This window comes from Epargyreus clarus, unplaced genomic scaffold (assembly GCF_041222505.1).
Source record: "Epargyreus clarus isolate Ecla_fem2 unplaced genomic scaffold, WU_Ecla_fem_2.2 ptg000026l, whole genome shotgun sequence".
Classification (NCBI taxonomy): Eukaryota; Metazoa; Arthropoda; class Insecta; order Lepidoptera; family Hesperiidae; genus Epargyreus; species Epargyreus clarus.
Window position 1 is genome coordinate 10000001 of NW_027332233.1, and position 20985 is coordinate 10020985.

Sequence of the window (20985 nt, forward strand, 5' to 3'; positions counted from 1 at the left end):
ATTTTCACACATTTGACATTTCATACTAAATTCGCATCGAGTATCTGTTTGATCCGACAGCGACTAGGTGTAGTTAAAAGGGCAAGTATATTTTTGCATGTCCATGAGTTGATGTTTTATTAGTTTTTACTCTTATTCGCATTATAATGAGGTTCAAATTTGAAAGAGTAACTCACCAATAGTTTAGACAAATATGAGTGCGGATTACGTTAGTTTTATTACATATAGAAATAAGGTTCAAATTTAAACGATTTATTAACGCAGACGTTGCTAGCGAGGCGCAACTAAAATGTAAAGATTATATTCCCTTCCCACTACGGGCGGAAGTACCGCCCGTAGTAGCTACAAGATGAGACTAGGTGGATCGAATAAATTGTAATAAGTGCTACCTAGTCCGGTAAAATACCTATTCCCTGAACCTATTCCAGTATATACGCCTCACGTCTACTACCTAGTCCCTGAACCTGTTCCAGTATATACGCCTCACCTCTAGGCTGTCAGTCAATTAAAGCTGTCAATGTCAATTGTCAAGTTGTCAACGTCAATCAGTGCTAAATTTTGAAAATAGTCTCTCCACGAGCGTGCAAGTTACATTTTAGTTATTTGTTACTATTGAACAATAACTAAAACTCATATAGTATCTAATAAGTAATAGTTAATATTGTTAGACTTAACACCATGGTTCTCGGCGGAAGGATCGGACCGCAAATGGAAAACGATATGATGGTACCTCCGCACCTAAACGCCGAAGTCTATAGAACTGATACTACCGGCACTCTAACTCAATCCTATTGGGAGTACATTCGCTTTCATCCAGGTAAAGATATTACAAGATTCAATTTCACATTTGTACTAAATCTTTTACCTGTGTTGGACATAAAGCTGACAATACACATGCTTGAAAATGAAATAAAGGTTATATAAAATTATTGGCAATCTTAAAAAGTAAATGTAGGTTTTCGAAGTTGTAGAACCCATTGTGGTGTGACTCTTGTTGCACCACTGTGGAACTTACTCCTGTGTTAAAACAGCAGTGTTAAGCACCGCTATGTTTTGGTTTATTGTGTGGTAAGCGAGATACAATATATAAGGCATACTAACTTAGTCAATGCTAGCAACACATTTGTGTTAAACTTCCGGTAGGAATTAAATCTTATCTGGGGTTGATAGTAGGTGTCCATAGGCAGTAATTATTTCTTCTATATAATAAAAAAAAATGCATACACACTTATTAAATTTTATTAAATAAATTATGTTTCAGATGGTACCATGATAATTGGCTGTTCAGAACTAACTGGCCGATACTGGGATGGTGGACTTATTGTAGGAACATTACCTGAAGCAGGAAAAGACATTGACAGTTCCACTAAAAAAGCCATTACCTCAAATAGTAGCACAGCTGATGGATACTTTATCGAGACCTCAAATAAAGTAATTAAAAATCAGTGTATATTTTATAAGCCTTACCTAAGATTTTATAATAATGATATCCAAATTATTGGAAGGATAAAAACACTATTCCCATTTCTACCACATTCTCAAAAGTGTATAGCAATTTAAATTAAGCCAATATTTTTAAAAGTAAGTCCCTCTGGTAGGTTAAAATCCCTAATAGGGGAATGCTCAGAAATAAGTAAAAATGTATATGTGCTCAAGAAGTCAATTTTATTATGAAAATGTTAATTAAACATGATATTATATTTGAAGGAACTTAAGTATGTCTTCAACTGGTACCTTGCTTAAATAAATAAACATTTTATATGCATTTCATATTACTAAACAATATAGTGCATATTAAAAAATTATTATCATTTGCTAAACAGTGAAGGAAAACATCGTGAGGAAACCTGCATACCTGAGAGATTTATAAAAAAAATCTCAAAGGTATGTGAAGTCTACCAATACGCACTTGGCCAGCGCGGTGGACTATGCCCTAATCCTTTTCATTATGAGAGGAGATCCGTGCCCAGCAGTGGGACAGTAATGGGTTGTTGATGAGCAGAAGATATTATACAAGTTAGAAAAACAATAACAATGTGGAAGTTTATATTAAAAATAAAAAGCATTGCATTAAACTATTTCAGGTATTATTATGTGAAGACAGTGGAGCACTAAGTATATGGTCCTGTGGTGATGATGTGTGGAAGGTGTGGTTAGGGGACATCACTGTGGCTGAACATGATGATGCAATCATGGCAGTGGACCGTCTTGACAAGGACTATGTCACTGTCGGTGCTGATGGGAATATAAAGGTTAGTTTGAACAAAACAGTAAAAAAAATTGTTTTCTTTCAGAATTTTTAATTAGTCTAAATACAAGTTCCTAAAGAGATCCTAAGTCACTTAAATCATTATATTATAAACAAATTGATGATTAAATAATTAATAATTCTTAACAATATTGAAATTGTATTTGTTTTAAATAATTATTTATTGTGAGTTATTTTAAACTTAAAATTCATAAATGTCATCAAAAAGTTTCTTTCTCAATAACATACAATTAAATTACTATTTACTACTACTACTACTACTACTACTACTACTACTACTACTACTACTACTACTACTACTACTATTACTACTATTTACTATTGTTAAAATTAAATTACTATTTTGGAAACATAAAAAAGCATACACTCATAATTATGTACTTTTTATTATACAATTGGTGTTATTTGCTTTTAAGGTTTGGGACATCAGTCAGATGGTCTCTGTAAGAAGTTACAATGCTGCACACAGCATGGCAATCAATGGTGTGGCAGTAAAACCTAACTCATCATCAACATTTGCCACAGTATCATCAGATCAATATGTCTCCTTATGGGATGATAACACCAGCAAACCTGTTTGTGGTATGTAATTATGAATATCAACATTTTTTTATGGCATTGGAGGTGCCAATCATAGATATCTCTAATTGAAGCCAAAAAGGTTGAAGTTCTGCCTGAGTTGCTACCCCTGAGAATTAACTTGGATGCTTCCTGTTAGTATATATCCAATATGTGTATGTCATTCACTACACATTTAATACTACAGCAATACTTACTTGATATATGAAAGTACTTGACACTATAGGGCAAAAATCGGGTTACTATATTTAAGGACCTCTAGTAACCCGTGTCAAGTTTTGGTACCTGACAAGTTATACCATGAAAGCATCTATGATTTTATGATTTCTGATATATTAGAATTCGTTAACTATTATCTCATCAGATGAGCCTCCATGGATTCACATGATTCGTATTTCAGATGTATTAAAAAATGACTGTGGTGTACGCTGTGCTCAATGGCTGGATGAAAACAAGCTAATTTTCGGAGATGAAGCGGGGATATTGAGACTAGTAGATATCCGAAACCCTGAGGGTGCTCTGAAATTGACTGAATTTCCGGCAGCAGTGCATCGAGTGAACATTGATTCTGAGTAAGATTACAAATAGCTTATATTAATCTACACGCCCATTACATATAGATTACACAGATTAAATAAACTTCTATATGTTTAACCCCATAGTCACCAACTTTAATATCAAAAATAATTTACCATATTTGGCTACAGTAAAACACTTGCTATTTTTTAAAATGCAGATAATCATATAATTTGTCATTCTTAAATTATGCCTTATTCATTACAGACAGACCATAATATTAAATCTTAAATTTTACCTTATTTCAGATCGAGCAAGATGGCAGTATGCTGTGACAACAAAATCGTAACAGTCTGTGATGTAACTGATGATAGTAAATTAAGAATTATTTACGAGAATAGGACTTTACATACGAATTATGTTAGAGGGTGTGCATGGGATCTCTCTGACAATAACGTTTTATATACAGTGGGCTATGACGGCGCACTAAGGACTCATAACATTTCCAATAATGATGTATGACATCATTTCTATGTGCCTTAATTATTCCTATAATAATCTATAACAAATTATGACTTGAAGTTTTCGCACAAAAATTTTATTTTGTCTACTTTGTTGTAAAAGTGTTTACAGTAAGTTTGAAAGTCTTTTCATAGTTCACTGTGTCTACAAACGCTATAATAGCCATTTACAAAACATAATTAAAGTTTAGTTCGGTCATAATAAAGGAAATTTGATATTATGTATTCGTTTTATCATAAGTGTTTATGTGCAATATATGTTTAATTTTACTTTTTATTTCCATGTCTTATGAATATGTCTGATGATGGTGCTGAAAGGTACGGCTCAGCAATTAAATGAGGCATCTACATCGAATAGTGACTCGTTCGATTCGTATGCTAAGTAATCTGGTGCTAGGGTTTGCTAGTTTTTCTACTAATCGAATAATATAGGTTGTCCGCCGCCGGCCAGTTTCACTGCAGATGTCGCACAAGCATATGACGCGTGGTATATAAGATGCCATGTGGAACAATGCCAAGATCACCACGTTTCATTCACATATGTGCATCAGCATTCATCAGTATTTTTTTTATGAAAGGTTGGTATTGGAGACGAGGGGAATGAGGAAAGTGGGGAGCGGCAGATTATCTGATTTTCAACTTTTATAATAGTTCTTGAGCACTAAAAGCTATTATGATATTTAGTTGGGTTGGGTTGAAATGAAACAGAATAAATGCTCAAGAATTTATTGATGATTAAGTACAGTGGAGATCGGACGAGTTTTAAGTAGCGTAGTCGGTAGTGTTGCACAAAAATCGATATTCTATCCGAACGAAGTTAACCATATCACTAGTACAATATACATAGACTAGTATTATTGTTATTAAGTATAGGTAATGTGAGCGCTTCAGCGTAAACAATATCCATAGATAGATAGGCGAAATTTTGTTGGATGAACAATCTTTAAGAAAATAGTAGGTAATAGGACTAATACGACAATACTGTTTTGTTTTAGTGCCCTTTTCTCGTTTGTATATGAACCGATTTCATTTTCCATAAAAAAAAACGACCACTTAAGCGATTAATCGTATTGATAGATATCGATTTATTTGCAACTTGTAGATAACGTAGCGAAGCGTTCATTGCGTGGCAGGGGACGGCGCGCGGCGGGCAGGGGATGCGCCCGGCGACGATCCGCGACGGGGCAAAGCGCCCGCGCCAGGGCTCTTCAGCCGGACCATCGTGTCTAAGTGACGGAACCTGGAAAGCATGCTGGTGTAGTGAAATGGACTGTTAGTTCGTTTTGTTCTTACGATGTTTATATATACGAAATGTGTGGACGTTCCGCGATTTATGATTTTTTACGCGGGAAATTTGTTTTGAGGATAATCTTTCACTCCTTGTGAAAACTTCTAGCCGTTTCTAAATTTAATCAGAATGCAGGTAAAGGTTTTTTGTCTCGTTAGATACACATAGCGTTTATTTTGAATTTAACCTATATTTTTTATTTATTTGTGCAAATAATTTGTGAATAAATTGCGAAAATAAAATACACAATAAGTCAAACCACTTTGAAGAGGTTTAAAGCGCCTTTAAGGGCAGCATTCGGATAGATCTTATGGTTTAAGATCTTTATTAATATATCTCTCTTAAGATTAAACAATCACTTACGAGAAATAAACTAAATATTCATACAATTTATAAAGTAACATATTACTTATAATCGTTTCGGTCGTACAGAAAATAATAAACATGATGTAGGTAGTCTAAAAAAATAATGCATTGCAGTACAAACACCGTTTTAACTACACGAGAATAAGGGCATCCTGCACACGTATGTAATAATTTAAAATTATATTCATATATACTCCTGGAAGTCTTCCAAAATGTGACACTTTAGTTGTTTTTTAAATGTACTTATTTTTTTACAAGCTTTTATGTTATTTGGTAATGCGTTATACAGTTTTGCACCTTCAAACATAATATTTTTTTTACCGTATAAGGTTCTGACTTTTGTGGTACTGATGTTATGTGCACGTCTAAGGTTACGTTTGTGTATGTCTATATTTTTTTTAAATTTTATTTGTGACATAATTTCGTTGTTTAGTATTTTAAATATTAAAATGCATGTGTTGTAGTGGTATATTTGTGATATATTCATTAATTTAGATTTTTTATATATGATTTTAGATGAGGTGCGATAATTGTAATGAAATAGTGTTTTAATTAATTTGTTTTGAGTAGTTTGTAGTGGACGAATATTAGTTTTTAATGCTGTTCCCCATACCTCTATGAGATAGTCGAGATGCGGTTTAACAAGTGTGTTATAAATAATGTACCGTGTATTAAGTGGTAGACATTTAACTATGCTTCGTATACATCCCAGAAGTGATGATAATTTTGAATGAATCTTAGCAATATGTGGTTTCCATGATAATCTGTTATCTAATATTAGACCTAAATACTTTTCAGTGTTTACGTTATTGATTATGTTGCCATTTATGGTTAAAGGTTTGAAATTTGGAATTTTTTTATTCTTCGCCGAAAAAATAATATAATTGGTTTTTGCAATATTAATTGTTAACAAGTTTCGACAGAACCAAGTCTGTAATAAGTCGAGATCAGCCTGTGCTTCGGTTATGAGTGAATTTATATTATTTCCAAAATAAAAAAGGCATGTATCGTCTGCGTATAGACTGATATATCCTTTCAGGTTTAATTTATGTATACTATTTATATATATTAAGAAAAGCAGCGGTCCGAGTATAGACCCTTGCGGAACTCCAAATGTCACTAACTTAGGGCTACTAGTATTTGGTCCTATTTTAACCACTTGAGAACGGTTTGTAAGGTATGATTTTAGCAAGTTCAGAGCCGTCCCAGTGATACCCAACATACGTAACTTTGAAATAAGGAGATCATGGCTAACCGTATCAAAGGCTTTTTTCAGGTCTAAAAATATTCCAATGGCCACTTTCTTTTGATCTATATTATTTTTAAGTTTGGTGATTAAATCAATAGTGGCCCCAAGGGTACTAGACTTTGACCTAAATCCATACTGTCGTTGAAAGAGGTAATCGTTAGATGTTAGGAAGTTAGTAAGACGCTGGTGAATAACTTTTTCGAAGATTTTAGATAAAGTAGGTAGCACAGAGATGGGTCTGTAGTTACCTGGATCTTCTTTAGACCCAGACTTATAAATTGGCGTGATTTTAGCGAGTTTAAGTGAATCAGGAAAGAAACCTCCCTCAATACATTTATTGATACTACGTGTCAACCACTCAGATATTGGCTCTTTTATGCATTTAATAATTTTGGTAGTGATACCATCAGTAGCTGTACTTGTATTGTTTTTAAGATTGTCTATGATAGTTTTAATTTCTTCTACTGTTGTTGGACTAAATTTAGTAAGTTTGTTTGTGTTTTCAAGTTGAAAAGTATTGGTGTAATCAACAGGACTCTGTGGTGGAAATTGACTAGCTAAGAAACTACCAATGCCTGTAAAGAAATCGTTTAGATGTTCACAGATTGCTTGTGGGTCTGTTATGATGTTTTGGTTTGGTGTTATAAGTTTACTGGGTACGAAATGCTCTTTTACTTTATTACTTACAAGATCATTTATGAGTTGCCACATTTTTGAAGACTTTCCACTACAACTAATAAATTGTTTGTTATAATACTCATTTTTTGTTTTTTGTATATACTCAAAAGTCTTGCTCCTTTCTTTTTTGAACTGTTCTTCTATTTCAGTGTTGTTTGGATTTTTCTTGTAGTTATGCCAAAGTACATTCCTTCTATTAATTTTATCTATGATGTCTCTATTAATCCAGTCCTTTCGAGGATCATTTAGTAATTTATATTTCGTTATTTTGTTTCGTTTTATGGTTGATTGGATAGCTTCTTCGAGTCTCTTGTAATCATCATCTTTCTTAATGTTTATCATATCCATATAAAGTCCTTGTTAGTTAATAGCTTCATATTTCATTCTGGATAGTGGCTTGGGCTTATATTGTTTTATTTCAAAATATATTTGCTTATGGTCTGATAGAGACGATTCTATAATACTCATATGAAAGTCGTGATTCCTGAGGTTGGTGCCAATATGATCTATGATAGTCTTAGAGGTGGAAGTTTCACGTGTACAGTACTTTCCGTTAATTTTATTTAAGATAGTAACTCCATTTTCAAGCATTGTTCTCTTATAGTCTTTTACCGAGGGTCCCTTTTTTAGCAGATCTATGTTAAAATCTCCAAATATAACTGCACGTGTACGTCCTTGTAATGTTCGTGAGAAAGTATCAAAAAAATTTTTTGTATTTGTTCTCTCTGGTCGGTAAACAGCCCCGATGTCTAGAGAGAACCTTTCTAAATGAATCCATAAGTAGTGGCTGTCTGCTTCACATATACTGGCTATAAAATGGTGCTTTAAACTATTATGTACATATATGGAGACTCCACCACCTCTGGAATGAGATCTATAATTATAGTAATGAGTAAAGTTTGTAATTTTTAACCTTTGAGCTTCATATTCTGATTTAATCCAAGTCTCAGTTAATATGACAACCTGAACTTTTTGAATCGCAGATATTATACACTTAAGTTCGTCTAATTTTCCGGGCTTAACCAGGCTACGTATATTAGCGTATAGAAACTTTAAGGACTTTTGAGATCTATTAATGTTCATATAGTCATTGATAGCTTGGTAAGTTACGTTGTAAGATTGTTTTGTTACGGTTTCTTCCTGTTCACGTCCTTCTCGTTTTTTGGCTCATTTTTGATTATTCTAGGTATACCTCTAATATATTTTATTATTAAGTGCTCCTCACCATTCTGGGTACGATATTCTAGTTCTTTTTTCAGTTCCTTCAACTGTTGCTGTTGGCAAACAGTTTTATCTGAGTATATTCTGATTGAACCATCAAGAGGTTTATTTCGTAAAATAGATTTGACTGTTTCCTGAGACGAGAAGATTGCTTTGACTGGTCTATTTTTATTAGGGATATATTTTCCCAGACGTTGTACATTAATGGGATCGGGACATTGTGGATATGAACTTTTGATTATCTTCGTTACTTCACCCATGTCTGCTGCTGATCTTTCTTTGCGGGTTTCTCCTTGTACTTCTGGTACTTCTACAACTATAATATTTTTCTCCCTTCTATAACGGTCCTGTAGCTCTGAACATATGTTATCAGTCATCATTCCCGAACATTTTTCGTTATGTATTGTAGTCTTAAGATTTTCAATGTTGGCCTCTAATTTTATTATATTCTCTTCTGTAGCTGATTGATTGGACTTTAGATTTATAATATCGGATTTAAACTGATTATGCTCGGAAATAATATTTTGAGTTATGACCTGCAAGTTTTTCATTTCTTCTTTTATTTCTGAAACATCTTCCGAAATCTTGCCCAGGACTTTATTTTGAGATTCAACAAATTCTTTTAAAATAGTGGTCATTTCCTTCCGAAGACTCTCAAACTGTTCAGCACATACATATTCATGGTCTGGTTGTTTTCGCTTCGAGCGGTGGGTTATCTGTTGCCAGTCACTAGCTTCAGTACTAAGTTTTGACAAATCTGGTTGTGATCCTCCACTTGTCGGCGGTGATCTCAGTACGCTCATTGTAGAAAATAAATAAGATTTTTTTTTTTTCAATCTTGTATAGGCGGCCTTATGTAGCTCTGACGCAGTTCAGTGTGGTCGAACGCACCGCGCGTTGCAACGTAGTGGGACGATAGAAGATATCAGCTGTCTTGCTTTCGCGTCGCTGCACTCGTGGTTATTGTAATGTGAAATAAGACACTACACGACAGACATAAGTGTTAAATTCAATTGTCACTTTTCGTTAAAATTGTGTTAAGTTTTGCGACACGTCTGCTCTAATCGTACGCCGAAACGAACGATCTTGATGCTTTTAATATTATATTGCTATGATATATGAGCTTTTAAGTCTAAAATTTCTAGAGGAAAAACTTCTCGATAGGTGGTTTGGTGGTCTTACAATGATTACAAAAGTCTAACCAACCTGAGCGGTAAGTCATTAGCGTCATGGTCCACGCTTTGGAAGAAAAATGCAAGAGGCCAGCTTATCCACGAGGACTGCTTCCTGTGAACAAATCAATAATTTATGAATGAGTATCTACTATTTGGACCGCTGTTCTGTTGTTAGCAACCAATGTTTGACGGTCAATTGTCATAAGCGCCACTATTTTAACTTACAATTCCTTAGGAAGAAATAACGCTTGTTTTAATTAAATAAGTTCAAGGTTTGTAGTAACACGCAATGGTTCGATTCCGGCGGCACCACCGCCACACTTATTTCTGCCTAATAACAGCAGTGTTAAACGCTGCTGTGTTATGGTTTGAAGGGTGTGCTAAGGGAGGCATACGTTTTCGAGGCATTCCAAATTAGTCCTCAGGGTTAGTGGCGTATCTGTGGCCGACCTCAGGTAGGAATATCTAATCCTATCCGGGGTTGATTACAAAGGGTTCTACCACCTTCAAACACATGTTAAACTTACGGTGTAGATGGCACAAGTTGCACAGAGCCAGCGTCGGACGGCGTGTCGGGCGTAGCGGGCGCGGCGGCGGGCGGCGGCGAGCCGGGCGTCGTGGGCACCGGCGGCGGCGTCTTGTTGATCGCCGGATTGTAGATCTTGGGGTCGCTGACCATACGCACGAAGAAGGAACGCTTGTGTGCCAACGCGGCGCGGTTGCGGCGTGCGCGCTCTTCGTTGAGATCCTGTAATGAAGATAATCAAAGAATAATTATCCTTACTAATATTATAAAACCGAAAGTAACTCTGTCCGTCTGTCTGTCTGTCTGGTTGTCTCTTCTTCACGCCCAAACCACTGAACCGATTTTAAAGAAATTTTGTACGAAGATAGTCTGAGACCCGAGTAAGAACATAGGATAGTTTTTATCCCGGAAATCCCACGGGAACTAGGGATGGCGATCTAAGATCGATTAATCGGAGAATCGATCTTTTGGACCCAAAACAGCGATTATTTTAATCGATATTAGTAAGGATTGAATCATAAACTTTGCATTTGATGATCTTTAGCAAAGTTGAAGGTACGAATTTTCAGTTTTATGTATGTTAGTATGTTATATTATTTTCTTTTAAACGCGGGCGAAGCCGCGGCCACAAACTAGTTTAATATATTACACAAAGACTTCATACTTCAATAAAACTTCATACTTTCGCATTTAACAACATATATTCGCGTTTGCCGACTGTCTTCATGGACAGTTCATGAAAGGTAGGTAAAAGTTAGTTGCCATTTAGTCAAATAATTGTGGAACCGTGCACGCTGCGGAATTTACCGGCTACTGCCGACGTTCTTCCTCGTTCACGGCAAGCAAATGAACGAGCGATTAGTAGGTAAAAGGTATAAAAGGTACGTGACAATCGCTTTCTGCCAGACTTGCCTTTTTATTTCGCAAAGTTCGCGGAGGCTTCCGCAATCTTTAAGTAGAAAAGTAATGAACAATCTACCCAACTGACGTTAAAAGTCAATTATTTAGGTAATTACTAGGTCAATAATCCAATAACCCTATAAAAACCTAGTAACCCATATTATCATGCACTAGTTTCTTCGTTTTCAATTGAAGTGCTTTCTTGGCACGGCTTTATGAACTTACCCTTTCTTTGTCGGGGCCTTCCAATAACTCCGTAGCGAAGTCCGATATGATATCCCAAGCTATTTCTGGAAGCAATCAGAATTGACAATAGGTACTTAGGTATTCGTTAAGTACTTTTATCTATCAGTATAATGGTTTGAAGCCATTGAATAAGGCATATAGGTTATAAGACGTAGTGGTTCAAATTAGACCTCTCATTCTTGATTTTCAATGAATAAAAATTCGATAACTCTGAGTTTTCGAAGTTATGTGAATAAAATAACTTAGAAAATATGGCGGAGGAAAACACCGAGGTATCTAGTCACCTGAGAGTTCTTAAAGATGAAGTCCAACGTATATACTTGCTTATACGACACGTCACGTTAATCATAATAAATTTAATTCTACTGCCACAGTCTATTTTGCGAATTTGCTTTCATAAAGTTTTAGTTTAAAAATAAATAAAACGTGATTGGGGTTTTATGTTTTCTTAAATTATTACCTACTTTCCCTGCCCTGTGACCCCAGTATTCTTTAAGACGGCTCTGTACATGTACATACTAAAATCCATTATAAATGAGTATCTTACCGATATCTTCACGGGTGGCTTGTTGGTGAACCACGCAGAACCGAATAACAAAGTGGTCTCGAACGGAGGCCGGTACCATATGGATCTTGCCCGACGCGTTGATGTTGGTCAACAGCTTCTTGTTTAGCTCATCGATTTGTTCCGGTGTCTCATCCAGACCTCCGACGAGGCGGAAACAAACCAGACCCAACTGAAAAATTGAAAGTGATTTGCTGGTAGACGAAAATGTTACCTGATACAGATTTTGCGTTGAACAATAACGATTTGGTTATTGTACAACTCTAGCCACTGAATCGCAAATATAGACGTATATAGTACATAATGACCACTTGATACGAGATAAATTGTATTAGGTGTGGTATGTGGTGGTATGCGGTGTCTGCTTAGAATAGCACCGGTCTCTTAGAGATGCCGTGTGATTAGGTACATTAATTAATATTGGGGTCTACTGCGGTCACCAACACGCATAACCAATCACGATCTTTATAGATTTGTGTAATTTAAACCAAAACAACATTTCCGGATGAGTCATATAATGATAAAAAGTTTCCATTACCTTCACTTGGTTGCAGACCTCGAACCTTTCGTCTTTCTTGACGAGTTTTTCAAAATATTTGGCAAGCTCACAGTGTCGTCGAATATACTTTTGAAGTCCGCTTATTCCGTAGCTTCTCAGCATAAACCACAGCTTCAGAGACCGGAACCGACGGCTGAGTGGCACTCCCCAGTGCCTATAGTCTATGGCAGTGTGGTCGTAGCAATGTTGAAGGTAGAGAGGATCTACTACAAGCGCAGAGGTAAGTAAATAACGATTGGTCACCCATAAAAGCGAACAATCGAAGCTCGTCAGCATCAATTTATTCGGATTGGTGTTGAAAGAGTCGGCGTACTCAATACCGGCAAGGTGGTACTTGTGCTCAGGGCATAGGAACGCGCTGCCGGCGTAAGCGGCGTCCACGTGGAGCCACACGCTTGGGAACTTGCGGACAATAGGACCTATCTCGGGTAAGTTGTCAAAGGAGCAGCATGAAGTGGTTCCCAAGGTTGTAGCAACGAAAAAAGGGACAAGTCCCGCCTCCTCGTCTTCTTCCATTGCCTGAAATGTTCATTATTTTGTGAAAAACATATAACTTATTTATTATTATTTAAGTTTCAGTGTAGGTCGGAAAACATAATGTATTATTATTTAAATTTCAGTATGGGTCAGACGATATTATAGATTGGTATAGATACCAATACGTGGTACGTACATTCTCACAATTTAAAATGTTATCGATTAAATTAATTTAAAGAGTAATGAAGTTCATGGGAAGCGCAAATTCATTAAATCTGTAGACTGATTGTAACTAAGTTGGGATGGCGGTATTTAATGACGTTCGCGGCAGGGCGCGTCCATTAAATATAGAACTTTGATGTAATTATGTTGGCGATCGTGACACAGTTGGTAGGCTGAAAATGTTTTAAATATGTATTTTATTGAGGAAAAATTATTGATTTGATGCTTATAGAGTTGGTAGGTTTGTGCTATGTTGTCCCTGTAGTTCCGGGACTAGAATAGGGCTACGGTATCCCCTGCCTGTCGTAAGAGGCGACTAAAAGGGGGCTTCCGGGGTTGCGGGCGGCAAGAGTGGGAGCTCGAACCGTCCAGTATGCTACCCCGGGGAAGGACGGCGATATGTGTGGTCGCATACCGTCGTAATCACCAGATGTTGCGGGAGGAGCGAACGCTCCCCTAGGGCAGAGCCCGATTCGGGCATCGCGCTTGGAGGACTCCGGTTGTGTTCCGTTGGAGATCCCGGAGTTCTCCAACAAGCGCCGAGGACGGCCACCGGGGGGGTTTTAGTGCGGTAAAAATCCCACATAACCCGACGTCGCTCCCACGTCGTCGGGTACCTTTTGAAGGTTTCCCCCTCGAAAAGAAAAAAAAAGGTTTGTGCTATCGCCGTCGACTAGGTGAAATAAAATGAAAATCGGTTAAATGGTTGCATCATCAATTATTGTTTATTTTTTATCCAATAATAGCATCGTTAAACGTTTTTTCGTTCTGTTTTAGGTGATATAGGTAATAATGTACGTTATACGTTCGTACTTTGCCCCCTTTACTTAGTAGTAACATACGAGTATCTATTATCCACCGATCTCGGACACTTCAATTTTACTTTATGGGGATAATTATATGCTTCGAATTCATAAAAATGCAATTCTCAAAATTATGTAACTGATGAAAACCATTCAGATATGCTTTAGGTCATGTTTCATTTTAATAAAAATAAAAAAATCAACGAAATCACCAATTGCGTAAAACAGGCACTATGAAAAGTATTTTATCATTATGTTGGTTCATAGCAATTCCTCTAGCGCCTGGTAAAAAAGGACACTAAAATAGCACCATATTTAAAATGACTCCTAAATATTAATAATTGAAAGGCACAAGACGTGTCTATAAATATAATAAACCTTCATAAAAGCGGACGTCAATAAAGGTCTTTAATAAGAGGTTGGAATCGTGAAATTCAGTATTCGTATAGAAAGTGGCGCACAATGCCGCCCTGGCTCGCCACGTATTTCCGGCATCCACGACGAGTCATTAAACGTCGACACCGGCGCCTCTGGGACATAACGCCCAATAGGGCTGTCTCTCGTACTACGATGAAAAAATACTTTAAAGTACAAGGATAAAGAAGTACTTTAAAGTACACGACGCATTTATATGATGGAAATCTTACGGGGAGATAGACTAACAAATGACTTGCTAGTACGGTGAAGGAAAACATTGTAAGGAAACATGCGTATCTGAGAAATCTTAAAATAATGTTTTCAAAAGTTTGTGAAGTCTACCAGTTCTCACTTGGCCAGCGCAGTGGACTGTGGCCTAATCCTTCTGATTCTGAGAGGAGACCAGTGCGCAGCAGTGGGACATTAATGGGTCGATGGTGATAGTGACTATTATAAAGATGAAAGCGTATATGTTATACTTCTTTGACGTATTTAATAAAAATGAGTGCAGGATCATATTATGTACACTCGCAAGAAGTGAAACTAATCAAAATTAATCAAAACAAAAAATATTACAAAGCCTGCACGGGACGTTACGTATCATATCGAAAAAAAAATATATTTTTTTTCAAAACCTGCGATATTTACTAGTCAACTGTATGAGGTCGCTTTTGTAAAAAATCTACTCTCACCGTTTTTCCTAAACGCCTCAAAAGAAGTACCTATAACTTCAAAAAGTTGCTTCAAAAAACGCTTTACGACGGCAATGAAGACCAAATATATTTAATTTATTCGTGCATTTTCCTTATAAAAGTTCTGTATTGGTAACCCTAACATTTCTTGATTATTATGCGCCTAGGCCTATGTACAGCCTGTCATGGCACCTGATCTAAGGCGCGCGGTTATATTCTAAAGATCCACTTTATAGACCCGCTTGTTTATAATTAAAAATATCACATTGATTAATTGCACCCAGATGACATCTCTACATTCTCCAGGTATCTCTATATTCGGTATTTAATTAAATATAGGGAAATGAACTCATATCAGAGCTTTTTGTATTGAAGATCAGTATGGTGATCGTGAGAACATCAATTATTATTGCTTTTAATATACTTAGATAATGATAACTATGGTTATTTGTCACACTTACTTCCTTTAAAGTTTCACCTCTCAAACTCCCGTGTTCATCGGGCTGCAGAATTCGCATCTTGACAAAACAGATCATGGCGGCTTTTTCGACACAAGAATGTGCTTCCTTCGAACAATACGCTATGAGTTTTGAAAGGAGTAGCCCCTCGTCGACAGTCGGGAACTGGTGCTTGAGGCGTTTGATGCCGGCGGCGCGCGCGGCCAGCATGGAGACGAGGACGCACTCACTTGCGGAACCCTGAGCATGAAAAGAATTGAGTATGCCTTACTTACTCAAACGCTCAAACGAAATTGGGCAATAATATACCCGATAGATGTCGATACGGTGGTATGTATGGTGGTGTATATTTCTATTTAATGCACGTGTACGCATCTTATGCGGGTACATACTGCAAGGTTTAAAATGTATAGCCGAAGGTGGTAGAACCCTTTGGTTCGACTCCGGCGGCACCACCGCCACACCTATTTCGACCTAATAACAGCAGTGTTAGGCGCTGCAGTGTTCCGTTTGGAAGGGTGTAAGGGTGACAGACTTTTCCGAGCGTCCGAGCGTTCCAGCTTAGTCCTCAGGGGTAGCGGCGGATCTGTAGCCGACCTCAGGTGGGAATGACCCATGGGCGACAGTAGCCACTTAGCATCAGGTGGAGTGCATGCTCGTCTGCTACTCCTATATTATAAAAAAAAAATACCATCATACATATTGGTAGCGGATTGTTGCGAAGTTTTAATTATAACTTAATAACTAATAAGTGTGCCTGTTTCTGTGTAAAGTTGTGGTTTCTTTGTTGATTATTCGTAAACAAAAATATTCGAACTTACCTCTATGACACCACCTCCATTGCTGCCTTCTTCCAGCGCTAGGAAAGCTGGCGGTAAGCCGATAGCTTTTCCTGTAAGGTTTTACTAGTTTTAAAACTTCATGAAAGGAGACCAATTTTACAAGTAGTAACAGCGTAAGAAATAATGCTACATATTATTTATAAGCTTTTTGAAATGAATTGGTCAGGGCAGGACAAATCACTTTCCTTCTTTATAAATCGATTTAATAAGTGACTCAGTGTAGAATCACTCAGGTTAATGAATAAAACTCTAAAAGAGGACCCTTTTTGTATATTTTCTTAAAAGCTTCATATTGTAACTCAACGGGATTACTTAAGACAGATATATAATTGTATTTTAGGCAGTAGTTACTGATTATAACCAAGTATAAGGTACTATAAGGTAAAACAACGTACCCATCCAATCCAGCATTATTATTTCCAGCTCTGTGCACGCGGGACTTGCAGCCTATAAATAGAAATATACTGTAAAGTATATGATTTTTCAAACTACGAGTACATAGATAAATTATTATAAATTAAAAATACATCTTCTTTTAGGTAAAACCCGTCGTGATTCGAATTCGGAGACTCCACAGCTGCACTTATCAATTTCTACCTTTTAACTTTAGTGTTATGCGATGGTATGTTTTGGTTGCAGGCGTTCTAATTTAGTCTCAGTGATAACAAAGAATCTGTGATCGACGTAGGACACTAATCCTATACCTATAAGGTTAATGTCAAACATTCGAGGATGGCGGAAGCCATTTACGATCACACTGCATGATCACACAAGGGTTTACTACTTCTAAGTATACCTATCATATATGTATGAATACTTATGTCTAAGACCCATTATACCAAGTTTAAAGAATTTCACAAATTTAGAATCATAATGTGACTTACATTACTTCAAAGTAGGAATTTTTAGTTGTATAATATAAGACAGGTCCTGTACTAACTGAGGTTCGTGAAACATCATAAGTTATTCAAAAGGGGCATTTACCTACACCACAATCAATACTGTTGCAGCGTTTAAAGTCTATTTTACATTCTAAAGGTAGTTGGATTATCAGACTTTGAATAACTTTTTTTACTTTCATATATTTCAATGTTTATTTTTAATTCCTACGCCAAAGTAGTCTAAATATACAATGTTACTAAAAGCGTTTTTTTTTTTAAGTTATTATACGTAATGCAATTTAATAAATTTTACTCTTATATTTTTTATTTCATTAAAAGCCGCTCAATTTTAGAAATAAACGTACTTAGCGGCTTTTATATAAAAACTGTATCTATGTATTTTTGAAAATGCGTATACTTAAGCTTGTTAAAACACATTTAAGTAGATTATACTTTTAAGTAAGCTTATAGAAAAACACACTATTTTTACTTATGCATAGTAGGGAAGTTAATACATGTAAAAATAAAACACATTTGAACCAGAATAGCCGTGAAAAATGTAAACTGGCGATCTTATTATAAGTGTCTGTCTTTTTTAGTTTCACGATAACGGGGTGGAAATGCCAAGTTCAAGTGTGTACGTCACGAGAAAATGAGTTGCCATTGTTGTAGCTCGTCATTCATAACTACTTAATCGGAAGTTACGAAAGGCAATGAAAATATCATAATCGTTCATCAATGGTTAATTAACTTTAAGACAAATTTAAGGAAGGAAGTGAGGAAATATATTTATAGTCGTATTTTTAAGTTTGGCCTTTCAGTAACAATGTTAGCAAACTGATGAGAATATCGCTTTCCTTGAATTTACTCGTAAAGTCATTAAAATAACCTTGTATATTATATTTGTATATTATCGTGTATATAATAATGTGGTATATTATATTTGGATGACACAAAAACTTTAAATTTGTTTTTTCTTTCATCTATAGGGGTTCTACGCCCGAGCTTCATAATTTTCATAAGAATGCTCATCCTTTTCTTTAATACCCATCAACTTAGAAAGAAGGATTTATTTTTTTATTTTTGACATTATATTTACGAACACTTAAAAAAATTGCGAGAATTGGTCTTTGCAATTACAATTCTGTTATTTATATAAGCGAAAAAATACTACTACTACAAAACTTCTCCGTGAACTATTTCATTTATACCAACCGCAATAAAAATAAAATCAATGCTATATGAGAGTATGCCAGTAGGAATCTATATTTAATTTTCTGTACGATATAATTACATGTGTATCTAACAGGTGTAATAGAAAGTCAATTTACCCATGAGAAACCGATACATCCAATTCCTGCTGACAGCATGTCTCCAAGGATAGAAGGGTACGCGTTACCGGATGGAAAATAGGCATGAAACCGAGGGTGTTGCCAGTGGGTCACTCCGGGCATGATCTTATTCTCCACGTCCATCATCACGTCATCCCAGGCCTCCGGAAGGTGCGGTGCCTCAGCGGGTAACGCCGCCCGAAGGTATCCAGGTTCGACCGACGGAGTAACCCTTCGCGTGCGCAAAGTCGTCATGTACGTGCAAATGTAGTCGACCATCTCCTTGCCCCTCACGCGGAACTCCTCTACATCCATGGCTTTTCACTTATTTTCCAGTAACTTTAAAGTAAGTAGAAGTGTGAAACTTAAAAAAGTTTTTCCGAAATGTACCGCATGGGGTAAAGAGTTGCTGTGGTGTCAGCGCCGCGGCGTCCTCCGGGTGACTCGGCGACCAAGCGGCAGCCGGCAGCACTTCGCTGGTCGAGAGGGTGCGCGGGGCGCGGACGCGTGTGTTAACTTCGCTACGCCGTAGAGGCTGGCGTATAAATACAAGAAACGCGATTTAATAAACATAGGAATAGTAATTATGGGAAGTAATAACATTGAAATATTATCTGTTTACTAAGTTGATAAGTTCATTTAAACGGGAAAAAATAATATGATAGGAATGACAACATTACACAGTGTTTAGAATTCAAACTGCTCATTTTCAATATAAATAAAAACCGTTCAATAGAAGATGAAATGTTAATTTCTATAGTCTAATTATAGTATAGGTTTAATTTAAATAGACGGGTCGTATATAACTCCAAATATTGATACATTTGTAGCTTATAATTTAGCGTACACTAATTTAAGAACTTAAAAAATCTTGGACATTTCACTATAGCAGTTTTGGTTACAAACGGCCATAGTTTCCTTATTATTCTATTGTAATTAATCATTTAGCTATGCTTTAAATAAAAAGTATGATATCTAAATATGATATCAAATAAAAAGTATGATATCTGGATATGATAAATACTAGTCCTGGCTTATTTAAGAAACAAGTTCTGCTGACTGTGCCTGTAGAGTAGTTTGTAAGAACAATTAAAGTCAACTTATATTGTATTCCTCCACTTTCAATAACATTTTTGTTTTGTTTATTTTTATAGTAATCCGTGGTTAACGGTGTTGGTTAACGACATAGTTCAGTTGTTTGTAATTGTTATTCCAATGTAATTTTTGTTGTTTACTGTTTGTTGACCCAAATAAATCGAAAAAAAAAAAGTAGAATTTAAAATATTTTTAAGAAAATAAAGCATAATATAATGTATAATTAGTAATTACACTTAAGATACTAGAGTATTGTAAAAATGTTTCTTTTTTTTGTACCTCGCTCGCCTAAATGCATGAGTTCGCCCGCCCGTAGCGTGTAACTTGCGCCTCTTGCCGCCCCCGATACCACTTCATTGAGTCAGCTAAATGTTCTCCCCGTCCTATCTATAACTAATAATACATGTATTGCCTAATTTTCCTTGAATAAACTCTTCTCGCATTCTTAAGTACCAAATGTAAATTTAACAGAGTACAAGAAACAAAATTCCGTAAATATGGTTGAGACAATTATTAGAATTACTATTTAGATACTACTCTGTTTCTTACTTCTTCCTACTTTTAGAGATTACCTGTATATTGTGAATTGTAATAAGATTATTAAGGTTCATAACTTATGATATTAAACAATGTTTACTATCATCAACAAATAATAAACACTGAATCTAATTTTTATTACAGAGCATATTTAGAAAAGCTTCAATAAATCCTCACGATGGCTATTATACCTACGTGGTTTGAAAGTAACTGTAATTGGCATATACTAAAAATGGATACCTAATAATAATTTATTTATTATGATCGAAAAACGTTAATTTCCATTTTTTTTTATTTCAGCTACGCTTAATAAAAAAATGTAAATATTAATCGAGGTCTAATAATTGTCCTGGCACTCAAGAAATATACGGATATATAATATAATAATTATTTATATGGTAGTGTCTTCGATCACTAGGTCCTATTAGTGGTCGAAAGGTAGTGTATAGGTATGCAGGTAAGGATGTAAATTACGTTTGACCCAATAAATAAATAATAGCTTTACTTCAGTAGTTCATTAATATGTAGTTAACTGTAAATTATTAATGATCTACCGTTGAAAGTAAAACCTC

General features: G+C 35.9%; 2 protein-coding genes across 3 annotated transcripts; one reads left to right on the plus strand and one right to left on the minus strand.

Moving 5' to 3' along the window:
- Positions 1–545: 545 nt before the first annotated feature.
- On the plus strand, positions 546–4106 carry LOC140753409 (methylosome protein WDR77). The gene is made up of 6 exons (XM_073087985.1): positions 546–817; positions 1262–1431; positions 2085–2252; positions 2686–2851; positions 3249–3420; positions 3673–4106. The coding sequence occupies exons 1-6, from the start codon at positions 679–681 to the stop codon at positions 3884–3886; spliced, it is 1029 nt and encodes a 342-aa protein (XP_072944086.1). The 5' UTR covers positions 546–678; the 3' UTR covers positions 3887–4106.
- A 497-nt stretch (positions 4107–4603) lies between these two features.
- On the minus strand, positions 4604–19231 carry Tdc2 (Tyrosine decarboxylase 2). 2 transcript variants are annotated; one of them, XM_073088114.1, is made up of 10 exons: positions 18782–19231; positions 16965–17016; positions 16549–16619; positions 15731–15967; positions 12638–13177; positions 12082–12271; positions 11514–11578; positions 10390–10610; positions 9894–9974; positions 4604–5125 (listed from the first exon to the last, which is right to left on the minus strand). In XM_073088114.1, the coding sequence occupies exons 1-10, from the start codon at positions 19094–19096 to the stop codon at positions 5005–5007; spliced, it is 1893 nt and encodes a 630-aa protein (XP_072944215.1). In that variant the 5' UTR covers positions 19097–19231; the 3' UTR covers positions 4604–5004. The 2 variants fall into 2 exon arrangements, with proteins under 2 accessions (XP_072944215.1, XP_072944214.1); XM_073088113.1 differs by having other exon boundaries at positions 4604–5137.
- Between the last annotated feature and the right edge of the window lie 1754 nt (positions 19232–20985).

Coding starts and splice junctions, on each gene's coding strand:
- Tdc2 (XM_073088113.1), bottom strand. CDS start 19,096: ATGGATGTAGAGGAGTTCCGCGTGAGGGGCAAGGAGATGGTCGACTAC. Junction 11,579..12,081: donor AGCCACCCGTGAAGATATCG/GTAAGATACTCA, acceptor GATTGCTTCCAG/AAATAGCTTGGGATATCATA. Junction 10,611..11,513: donor AAGGCCCCGACAAAGAAAGG/GTAAGTTCATAA, acceptor TCTTCATTACAG/GATCTCAACGAAGAGCGCGC.
- LOC140753409 (XM_073087985.1), top strand. CDS start 679: ATGGTTCTCGGCGGAAGGATCGGACCGCAAATGGAAAACGATATGATG. Junction 818..1,261: donor GTACATTCGCTTTCATCCAG/GTAAAGATATTA, acceptor ATTATGTTTCAG/ATGGTACCATGATAATTGGC. Junction 2,253..2,685: donor GTGCTGATGGGAATATAAAG/GTTAGTTTGAAC, acceptor TTTGCTTTTAAG/GTTTGGGACATCAGTCAGAT.